General features: G+C 30.7%; 1 protein-coding gene across 3 annotated transcripts in view; it reads left to right on the top strand.

The window, feature by feature from the left end:
• The window catches only part of LOC108684428 (vesicle-associated membrane protein 2), a 17,537-nt gene extending 10,956 nt beyond the window's left edge, over positions 1-6,581 (top strand). Inside the window, exon 5 of one of the 3 annotated variants that reach the window (XM_018188740.1) lies at positions 6,118-6,581. In XM_018188740.1, coding sequence (XP_018044229.1) covers positions 6,118-6,329 — 212 coding nt within the window. In that variant the 3' untranslated portion in view covers positions 6,330-6,581. Of the gene's footprint in view, positions 1-965; positions 1,968-6,117 lie in introns of those variants that run through there. The other 2 variants (XM_018188741.1, XM_018188742.1) reach the window with 2 other exon arrangements.
• Positions 6,582-12,927: the final 6,346 nt, after the last annotated feature.

Below are 12,927 nucleotides of genomic sequence, written 5' to 3' on the forward strand. Positions count from 1 at the left end.
TTCGTACTTGTTACATTCTGCATGTTTCTCTCTTTCTCTCTCTTTCTCTCCCATCATTCATCCTCTTTTTTTCTCTCAAATAACATTCTTAGTACAGCGCGAAACTCATACACTGTATATATTATCAAGATAGCGCATATTTTAATAATCTTATACATTCCAATATTATAAAGACGAATCATAGCAAAAGTTTCTGGGACGATCTTCGCGTATTGTGCTTGACCTCTTACGGAGCATGTGCCATCGATTTAATTATTTATTCTTCGATTGAAAGCCGATGTCGGTATAGCGTTGCATGGCTTGTACATTATGTGGAATGTGCCAAAAGTTTCTAACGCGAACAATTTCAGCCAGAAATTCGGCCAGAATTTCCAGTGAACTGCGACGAATTTTGTCGCCTACAATGTGAAAAGAAAAAAAGACGGACTCCGGATGGAACTTCTGGCAAAAAGCGGAATTGTATCTTGCCACTAATTATTTTTGCAGGGAAAAGTTTATGTATTATGTGTATCGAGTGGCCTCTGTATATATACGCATTTACGCTTCTGTAACTACTTGCATGCAATTTTTCTTTATCCTTATGGCTAATGGATTGTTATATGCTTTAAGTTGCGAACGTCAATAAGTTTAGTTTATCAAACGCATCGTCGTGGATATAATGGCGTGAATATTTTTCATTAAGAATATTTCAAAACTACTAAAACGTATAAATTTATATTCTTCATAATTTTGATCTTGATATGCATTAAATTTAAACGTTTGTCCACGACGAATGCGATCCGCCATGAGTCTCCGCATGCGAAAGATGGCGAAATAAAGAGGAAGGAAATAAAAAAAAAGATGGAGAACGGAAAGAAAAACAAATTTAATAAAAAGTCGAAGAGACAAAGACTAAGAGCAACATGGGTCGAATCATTGCCGTTCCTTATTCATTGGAGGAGAACAAATGTTATTATTGTTTTCAGCGAGCGTCACCGGCGGCAGCAATACGCAAAATTGAATGCGAGAGTAAGAGCTAAAGTAAAATAACATAACAACTACAGCAACAATAAAAAGAGAGGTAAAAGGAGAAGAGGAGGATCAAGAAAGAGAAGGAAGAAACGGCGGCTGAGAAATTTCCGAAGAGGAGATGGTTTTTAGAGAGACAGATCTCGCAAGATGGAAATTGTGATGAGCCGTTGATGAGCTCTGCCGGAGTTCTCCGCGAACGTAATCGTCGGATCGATCGCGCGCGGGAATCAATCGATCGATGGTCGGCCTTGGGATTCATCGTGGGAAAGGAGGAAGGATGACAGCGGATGATCGGAAGCAGGAAACGTTGATCCGAGCGGGAACAACGAAGAGAGTCGTCGCGATGATCACGGAACTTTCCTGTTATCCTTCATAGCGTTTTTTTTTTCCTTTTCCGGATCGAGTAGAAGAAGTCGAGGGATCCACGCCGAACCGGCACGATCTCCATATCTCGCATGGACGAAGGTTGCGTCGGCGATAATTAACACGTCCGCTGATTTCTCGATCATTATTTCATTGCGTTATTACTTTAGATTATTTTTTAATTTAATTGACGTAAAATTTCATTATTACCACGCTCTTTTCGCAACAGTACGTTATTTTGAGGAACGTTAATTCATATCTTAAGTTTCGGCGAATGCGAAATTAAATTGAAAATACAGATATCTTAATGGATTTAAGATATCTTAGATCTATCTTAGGTCTTAGTCTAAGTCAGAGATTTTGTTAGATAAGCGGAATTAAAACTGATCCTATTAAAATCTCATAATAAGATGATCTAAACGCAACTGATTGATAAGACGAGATACGTGCATCGCGCTTTCCTTCGTCCATCTTCGTTAATTAAGATTGTCCGAAAAAAGTTAGAAAAAAATGAGAAATACAGAAACAAATGGTTATTGTAAACAAAGAAGCGAAAAGTTCGTAAAAAAAAAGAGGAAAAATTCGTTATAGCAGCGACACATAATACTTAAATATATAGGAAATATATATATATATAAATATATATATATATATATATGTATAGAAAGAAAAAGATAAAGAAAGACAGGGTGTCCGTAAAAACTTCCATCATGTAAAATCTCTCCGACGAAGGCAGTTGCTGTAGTATATACGCGACGCGTTCACGATGTATATCGAGACATTTACTTTATAGACATAAATGTAAATCACGCAAACTGTAAATAATATATCATTTGTCTCTCACGCGCCATTTATCGGATTCAATCCGCTCCAATTATATATTGAGAAGAATCACTTGTGTCCTTTAATTATTCCTTTGTCTTGCATCTTGCTTTTTGCTTTTCGCGAATTGTAATGGAAAAGAAAAAAAAATCGATAGGAGGGATGGAATAGGAGGGAAAGAAGCAACCGGGAAAGAAATAATAGTGACAATCGCCTGCCTTCGTCGAAGATGGCGATCAACGTTTTCGAACAGCCTGTGTACAGTAAATCTAAGAAATAATAAAGAATGGGAAAGAAAAGAGAAGGAGAAGTGAAAAAGGGAGAGGAGATGAAGAGGGTAGAAAAGAAACGCCATGTTGTAAGGAGGCGCAGCAGCTATAAGTAACGTTTTATGGCTTTAAAAATGAATTATCTACAAGATGTTATGTATACATGTTAATAATAACAATTACAATGATGATAATAATGGTAATATTAATAATAATTATAATAAAAACGATGGAGAAGGGTTTGCTTTGCCCGCTTCGCGGATGCGATCGCGCCGATCTAAGAAAGGAATTCTTGTCATTTCGATTCGAGAATATCCGAGGGTAAGGTTCCATCCTCGATCATCCTCTTATCGTTCATCCGCGAGATAAGACGACAAGGGTATATTGCGCCCGACACGCCGATTATTCGTCGATGAAGATCATCGTCGATCTCCGATGATCCTATCCGATCCCCTTCCTTCTTCCGTTCGATCCTTACTGATTTCAGTGCTGCTGCTGCTGCTGCTACCGCTGCTGCTGCTGCTGCTGCTGATTCAGCAATAATATCGAGAGACGAAATTAATCATCGTCCGTGATCCTCCGCAATTATTCCTCCCTTCGATCCCACCCCCGACGCGCGATATTTGTGAATATGCCTGCAGGCGCCATTCCGTCGCGACTTTCGGACGCGACGAAATTCACCAAGAGAGAGGAGAGCTTTTCATCAAGTCGATCGGCAGAATACGATCGACTTTGCTTTCGTTCGCGCCGGGATTCACTTTAGGAAAAATTTTAGGAAGTGAGATTTACGACAATATTTCAAATATTAATTGTTTGCAATTATTGAACGATCTGATTATGTACTTAATTATAGCGTTAATTGGTCAAAACAAAATAAAGAAATCATCTAATCTTCTTCTACTTTTTTCAAATTGATTTTTCTTACATAAATATTTGTTACCTAACAATTTATTGTAATTAATTTCATGACGTTGTTAAAAATAATATTGATAATCTCATTGAGGAATCATTGGGGACCACAAGTTGTTAATGCGATACGCTTTTTTGCTGAATCGCGAAAATCGCAAGGATGAAAAAGCGAAAGGCCGATCGACGAATGAGAAATTCTTCGAAGTTGTCGCGCGAAATGGCTGCACACCCGAGTTATAATATTTAAAAACGATCATTCTATGTTTATCAACTTATGAACACATAGTTGTACATCATATCTTAACCGTGTCGACGTATCCCTAATTATTAACGACGAATATGACTCTGATGCTGCGCTTTGAACAATTGTACAGTATCGAATAAAAAATACACTGCGTAGTTGAATTGAAGTTATGAAGAGGCAACAAAGAAGGGGATCGATTATAATTTTTTTTTTTACTTTTTAATCAAATCGCATTTCGTAAAATCCTTACATACATATACACGTATATTTTTTTTTTATGAGCACACCGAATTTCTAAGAATTTTATTACTGCATTTTATATTAAAATGGATAAAAGCCACGCGTTTCTCAGTTCTTTCTTTTATTTTGCTGCACGTAAAAGAAAACAAGACACGTTTCTAAAAAGAAAAGTTTTATTCAGTTATGACAGGAAAAAAGTTAGAAAATTTTTTTAATACCTATTGACGATTGAATATATATTGCAATGCGTCTTCCAAGAAGAGGATCATTATAAAGCCTAATATCCGTTAAATCCAAAAAGGAGGTAAGAACAATAAATTTGCTATTGTATGCCGGTGTACATTTTTTAAATATATTTATCTACTTTCTTAAGAGTTTTATTTTTATATTCTTTCTTATTTGATTTCAATCTATACTTCCTCAGTGGAGCAGAGTCGTGGAGTAGCTATTATGAAATGATGTGCAATATGTGCTTTTTTAACTGACAATCGCGTGATTGTGTAGTACATTTCAAAATTGTTAAATTAAATATTTTTTTTTAATATACATAATTTAAAGACATATTTTTATAATTAGATCATAATCATTTCCTCAGTTATTAATTTATTAATGTACGATCGATATTTCCTAATTAAACTCTATTGGAATCTAAATTGTTTTATAGTTTCTTATATTTTTTGTCGATTAATAATTGCAATAATCCAATTATAACATTTATTATCAGTCTCGTGATACTGAAAAAAAATCGTAGTAAACATATTATCTTTAACTTTTATTTCTCTGCATTTGCATTTTCTCTTAAGAGAGTTTTTTCTGTCCATATGGTTACGTAAAATATATACTTCTATCTCATTGTGTATTCCATTATTCAGTTATTATTATTTCACACTGTCAGAAAATCATCACATATTCGTTTAAATACTGCTGTGTTAATAACATGAATATATTATAATATAATATAATAAATTCATATTTCATGTGATCGTTTGATCGAAAGTAGAAGACACGTCAGTGATATGTGTGTGTCCAATTACTGTCGCTTCGTAATTATTTCATTCACTGTCCATTTGTACAACTGTTCAAATTATCGTTAATGTAACAAATGGTGCCGGGCGCGCGCACATATGTTGAAATTTAAAATAAAACACGACAATATCTACACACTATTATCTAACGGAATAAAGTCACTTTGAGATAGAGAAAGAGAGAGAGAGAAAGAGAGAAAGAGAGAGAGAGAGAGAGAGAGAGAAAGAGCGAAAGAAAATGAGAGAGGGAGAAAGAGAGATGACACTGTAATATAACACACTTGTTTAAAAAAAAAGTGAAAATACAATTTCTGTGTTCTAGCGTTGTACGACCTGTATATTTTTTATTTATTCAAATTATATGTTTCTATGTGTTAATTATAAAAATGTGAGAATAAAAGATATCAAATACGACATATTATTTTTATGCCGTAGATAAAAGATAGATCCTATGATACAGAAAATAACTAACAGAGATATCACTTTTTCGACAAATTATTATATATCTCGACCCCTATTAACAGTTTTTTTCACTTTATACTTTTTTTCGTCGAAAAGCTGTTGTATTCAATTAAACTCGGTATTCAATTAAAGCTTTAAAACAAAAATGTTTAGAATATATACTGTATCTATATAATCAGATTACTCTTAAATGTGCAATGATAAAAACTTCTTACTGCTAAGAAAAAATTCTAAAAGTCTACTCATAGCTAGTGTTTTATTGAAGTTTAATCCTTTTTATCTATGCAGCACTAAATAAAGTACAATAATAAATAAATAAATTAATATTAATCAATATTACTCTTCAATATTAACAGCAGATTTAAAAAACAATCAAGAAAGTGGGCTCTAGTAGAATCAAGCGAACGAGCAAGAACAAATACGATTGAACAACTTGCTTCAATGAATGCAAATAATACCATACTGGTATAATGCGATTCATTGAAACAAATTGTTCATTCGTGTTTATTCACTCGATCTCTAAATCTCAATCCAGTTTGATTTGTCTTTCTGACAAACATGGAACTGACATACATGAAATAAATCTCTCCTCAAAAATTTAAAAACTACTAAAAAAACTACTTCTATAGAGGAAAGATTCTATAGAAAAAAGATGTTACATAATATAATAATATGCAAGGAATTTTTCGTATCGATCCCCATTATCGTTTTACGTTATAATTCTAAAACGCTCTGATCAGACTCTAATACAATTTTCATTTGAACGTTTCAGTGAAATTCATGCCGGAATCGGCGCCGGCTCCACCCGCGTACAACTATCCACCAGGTATGATGCCGCAGGGTACGCTGCAAGGAGCCGCGGGACCAGGTGCAGCTGCGGGTGGTGCAGGGGGGACGGGCGCTGCAACAGGGGGTGGTTCGCCGCAAACCGCTGGAGCTGCGTTCGTCGGCAACCTGAATGTCGATATGCACAGCATTGTGTAAACGATACGACGTGATGATGGTATATTTGGGATAAAAAGGGAAACGAAGAGGATTCTGACAACGACATCATCTATGGAAATAACTGGTCGACATATTCGCTTCAGCGATCATCTATCTGTTATCGAATTATCGTCGATACATCGAAGAGCACAATGGAACAATCCGGTAACTCCATAAACTTAGATAGAATCTGCTAAACGAATCTTAGAAGTTATGGATTTACATCGTTTTCTCGAAACCCTTCGAGATTACCAAGCGTCTAATCGTCTTTTATGTTGAATTATTTTGTTTCTTCGTCAACGTGATATTGTAATAATTAATTCCATTATCCCTACTATTAGCAATTATTATGCAACAATATTTTAGACAAACTGCCTTTATGTGATTATTCACTAATTTTTATTCAATTATATTTGCATCTTGATCTCATAGTCTCTAAAAAGTTTTAAAAGTCTTAAATTATGGAAGCGACATATCGACCGGTCTTTTCGTCGTTCAAGAAAAAAGAAACGAGATCTATATTCTACCACTCCAGAAAATCAGCGAAGCTTTATTTTTAATGAGAGTACATAATACATGAAAAAATCCTATGATTACAAATTTCACGCTCAGCTAAATATTCGCTAATCAAAAAAAAAAACAACGAGCGAAGTGTCGTTCACGATAAAATACACGAACATGTGTATCGATGTATGTACATACATACATGTACATACATTATTACGAATTATCAATGTAAGATTCAGTCTATGTACATATATATAAATATAAAAATTATTTATATGTTAAATTATATATTAACCGAATCAAAATACAGGAGAAACGATAATAGATGAAAGAATCAGTTGATAAATGATTTGAAAAGATTGACGTATATTTCAAGTCCACTTTTGACCGAGAAATATGTAAAAATGTCGGGTGTGCGCGTCACGTAAGATATTTCATATAAGTGATGATTTTTGTGCTTTGCGTGTACATTTATAAAAAAATTTGTCTCCGACAATAGACCTTCTGGACAAATGTGAAGTGGATTTCGACGCCAAATCCTTAACTATATTAGTCTCTTTGAGATTTACGTAATTATTACAATGCAATTATACGAATCGCCGTGATCGCAAAAATTGTTTAATGTAAAACGTAGAAAAGTTTAACATGATTTTGTAGCAAACAAACGATTTCTTAAACACATCCTTTTTGCACGATTATTAATATAACAGTTTTACTTTATAGTATATATCATATATTTGAATTTATTATTTCTTGAAATAATGTTTATGAGATGTTTTACGACAATCGAAACTGTAACGCAGAATTCTATGAGATTAAAAATTAAAATTAATATATCAAAACATTCACATATGACTCTAGTTTTGAGTCCCACCTCGTCTTTTAAAAAATTCATTATGGGAAATTCAATATGATGGCCAAAAGTGAGAAGAACCATGGTTGGAAAATAAAGAAAATTGAAAAAATAAGAGAAATAATAAACAAACATTTTGTATATGCCGAGTTAATCTATGATGTACGAATTTTAGGGAAAAAAATTGAATCAAAAATTAAATCTAAAATGGCGGTTCCAAAATTTTGATACTTTCAATTTTTTATTCGATAGACATTATAAAAGGATATCTATTTTGACTTAACTACGCGTAGGGCATTGGAGAATCTTTTTGTAAGAATCCTTTAAATTCTTTAATGTTCTTTCTTGCTACAAAATTATTTGTACGAATATAAATACGAATATAAATAGTTGTATAGCAAGAAATAACATTAACGAACTTACAGGTTTCTTACGAAAAGATTCTCCTATGCTCCACACGTGGTTTTCAAATGGCTTTTATAATTTCTATCGAGTTAAAAATTGGAAGTACATATTAAGATTTTCAACTGTTATTAATCCTTTATATACGGTGCAATATTAAAAAAAAATTGAAAAAAAATTATAAAAATTACAATACAAAAATATAATGAAATAAAAATTTAAAAAGTTAAAAAATTAAAACGTTAAAAAGATAATGCAGGCTCTTGGAGCTTAATATAGTGACAATCTCGAACCTATAAAATGCAGAGAGTTTTAAATAATTCATGAAAAATAATCAATTTGAAAAGAATTTTACTTGATTTGAACTGTCACTTTGAAGCCACTATCTTAGATTATTGATTCGATTTTTTTTCACAAAATTCGTACATCCTATAAATTAATTTGGCATATATGAAACATTTATGCATCATTTCTCTTGCTTTTTTTCAATTTTCTTTATTTTCCAACTACGTTTTTCTTACTTTTATCTGCCATATTGGATCTCCTATTGAACTTTGAAAAAGACCAAGTGAAATTCGAAACTAGGATCCTATGTAAATGTTTTAATATCCCAATGTTGATTTTTTGTTGCAGAATTTTGATCGCGTTACTGTTCCGAAATTGAAACGTCACATATATACTTTTAAATATTATTAAAAAATTTCATTTATGGATTCATAAGGAAAATTTGCTCCTTTAAAGATGAGGAAGCTTGTAAATGTACTATAGAAGATAATCGAATTATAAAAAGGATAATTATTGATTCCTACATTTTCAAGCATTGACATAATGATTGATAATAAATTTTGTGGGATAAACTCGAATCTCCAAAATTTGGAATTTGAAGATATTAGCATGTAATTTTTAGCAATATTAAATAAATTAAAACGTTACTTAATGTTATATTATTTAAAACGGAAAGAGAAAAGGAAGAGAATATATCGCTAGAATAAATGCTGCGATACGTTTTATCATCATTAAATATTCTCCATCTCTCTATTTTTTTCTACACGAAATTTTTGGCTAATAAATTCACGTAATTAATAGCAAATTCGATTGGATGCACTAATGCATATTAAAGCCGTTATACACTGATTTAATCCGCAAAAATAAAATGCAAATACTTCGAATTATAAAATACGGATTTCACTTTAACAGCACAAATGTATTAAGGATTTTATGGTTTAATCTGTTCTTATATTTATTTAAATACATTTTTTTACGTCAATTTACGTACAACGGCTTTAATGTGCACACTGGATACATTCAATCAAATTCGCTATGCGAGATGTCAAACCGAAAGATATATTCACACAAACTTGCATAACTGCATAAACATATTCATAGAGAAAATTCAATCACATTTTATGTGCGTCTTTATAAGAGAAATGCGATTGGATAATTTTCTTTTTATGCGTTTATGTAACTGCAAGTTTGTGTGGATGTACACTAAAGGCCATCACACATAAAATAATGTAAATTGCATAACCATAGCATAAGACTGCTGGACTAATGAGTGTCTTATGTAAAACAACGTGGCGTCTTTATGTCGGATGCTATTAATCCAGAAGCCTTATGCTATTCTTATCCAGCTTATGTCATTTTGAGTGTGGCTTTAACCACTGTCATTTAAAAAAGAAGAGTTGATATATTAACCGTTCCTTATGAAATGAAACACCATGTTGCTACTTTCACTTGATAATCAAATTGTTTCCAATTCAATAAATTGTCTATACACCGATAATAATTAAATTAAACGATAGATTTGTAAGTATAGCCATTACAGGACGCTTTGACACTTAGGCTATTGATACATTATATTATTTTGGTACGAATACCAAAATTATATTAAACTGCAATATTCCTTTAGCTGTATATCTCACCGAAAAAAAAAACAGATCTATTATATATTATATAATAGAAATACTATAGATTTTACTGTATATTAGGCTTAAATAAATAACATTGTGAGAAGCAATTGTACGTGTTTTTCCTTGTCGCAACAATAAAAATTGTGATATATTTTTACACATTTAAGTCACAGTTGCAAATGCAAGTACGTAGAAAATTATTTTATAACGATCAATATTAATCCGCAATGTGCAAAATATAATATATTAATATGACATATAAATCTCTACTATGCTTGTAAATCAGTATGATTCTTGCAAGCATTATTTACTACGTACGAGTACATCTACATCTACATACAAAAACCTACATAAAAAAAAAATAAATCGTACTGATTTCAAAGATATATTGATTTCCATGAAAAAAAAACCATCATTCATACCCTAAATTGTACTCACCAATATCATCACCAATCATATTTCACATCATGATCTATAACAAAAAAGAGAACATTATTGATTAAATTTAAAAAAGATCTATGAAAATACAATTATTTGATACGTATTTATGAATATTTATATATGTTTATATATATTTATACATATTAAAATATGAATAATTTTTTACGGGTTAAAGCTGTATATTGCTCTTGTTGAAAATAATCTTTTCCAAGTCGAATTATTGACGTGTAAAATTCCTGCACTAAATTAAAAATGCAGGAACAAATTAATACGTGTACACAAAAAAAGAAAAATTTTACTTTATTTGAAAAAAATTTTTTATTAGAGTGCATATTAAATCACAAAAATATAGTAGAAAACAAAAACAGATGGTACATCTATAAAAGCCAAGCAAGAAGCATAGAAAAAAATTGTGACTTTTAATGATAACACTCACATTAATTAATAGGTAATAACAATTTAAAATAAAATTATGTAACGAAAAGCCATCGATATTAATCACTGATCTAATTTTTATTAGTATTAATAAAGTTCAATAGTTAGTTTTTGAAAAATTAAGGGTTTAAATCTTTAGAAAACCTATATCATTATTTGTGACTTTCCTAATCTTATTTTCCATCAATTCATGATTCTATTGTATTAGTGCTTCCACAATTTGCCTATCGGAGATGTAATTATATATTGCAATTGTACATAGGCCATAAATAAACAGTTGCAACGTTTATAGGCAAAATTAAAGCAGCGACAAAGAGGAAAATTAACAAAAGAGCATCAACATCAAATGGTAATTAATGGAGAAGAAGCGATTCCAGATATCAAATAGATCCCATAATTGAAATTATAAATCCTCGTTTAATACATGAAATTTCAAAATAGTTCTAATAGCGTTAACTAACGTAAGAATATGTATGTATGTACGTATGATGTGCGCGCGCGCGTAAATACTATTCACCAAAACGTAGGAAACACTTTCAAAACATTTGAAATTGCATAATCTTCCATGCAAGTTTCGGTAGTCTAAAGTCTAAAGGCTTAGGACGGAATGCAAGAGATTCGGGTTCGACTCCCGGCCGAGGCAATATTTTCCGCAATAAGTATATTATAGTTTTTTAAGATTAAATTTGAGAAATTTGGGAGGATTATTAATATTTCAGATTGATTGCGTTGAAAGTCCGACAATCATATCGGCATGCAATTATCATTTCCGAAATTAATTCATTTATATAAATATATATAAGTCCAACATCTTAAAATTTAGATCAGTAGTGGCGCTTCGTATTTAAAGGAAAACTATAATATAAAAAAAAAATTAAAACCGAAAGAGAAAAATATAGAGAAATAAAAACACAAGCAAATTTAGCTAAATTGGAACTAGAATATTTCCAAAAAATAAATTTTTAATACAATAATACATTATAATACATTATAATATATTATAATACATTATAATAATGTTAATTATTTTTAATGGGTTTAATGTTACGTAATTATTATTTAACATTATTGTTATTATTATTGTTACCTTCTATATTGTTATCTTCTGTATTTTCTGTATTTCATGTATTTATCTTTTTTAATATATTGCTCAATGATTAATTAATAATAATAATATTTAATATCTCCTAACGATAGTTAATTTAATAATAACAGATCATTGTGTTTACATAAAAAATAATTAAAATATATAAAAATATATAAAAAATATATTTTAAAAATATACAAAAAAAATATATAAAAAATCTATATAGTTCTATATTACATACATTAACGTACATACAGATTAGTATATTTTATGCGTAAACGCACAATTGTAATTTAAATTTATATACTGTTAATATCGACTGTCCTTATCAACGTCTTTAAATTAACCAATAAAAAAACATGCGGGAATTTTAAATTTTTAAATTTCATATATTCTCTATTTTATCATTTTTATTTAAACATTGTATGCTTTTTGTTTCTATCAACAACGATTTTTGGTTGGTTCTAAATCGCACGCTCTTCCATCTCGGCATGCAGTTCAGATTGGCTCAAGTTGCAAGTCGAACACGTATGAAATCTCTTTTATAGGCTTTTTAAAATAACCCATATTACATTTTAATCTTAATCTTAATCTGTAAAAAATTGGTCAATTACAGTCGAATATGAGAAGAATAATTAACTATGTTTGATCAAAGTTTAAGTATTAGCATATTGCAAAAAGAAAGCTCATTACGCCAATAATCATAATATGATAAACCAATATTCATAGCTAATTTCTTATTTCAATTAATAATTCTTATTTTAATTAGTAATATCTTAAAATACTATAATGCTGCAAATGCTAATAATATTAATAATGCTAATAATGCTGCAAATGCTAATAATAATTTAAGAGTTAAGTTTTAAATTCAAACGGACTATAAATACCAGATCTCTAGATTACTATGTAAACAGCACAAATAAATAAACATCTAAAATCTGTACGTGTATATATATATATATA

Source organism: Atta colombica, unplaced genomic scaffold, assembly GCF_001594045.1.
Source record: "Atta colombica isolate Treedump-2 unplaced genomic scaffold, Acol1.0 scaffold134, whole genome shotgun sequence".
NCBI classification, from domain to species: domain Eukaryota; kingdom Metazoa; phylum Arthropoda; class Insecta; order Hymenoptera; family Formicidae; genus Atta; species Atta colombica.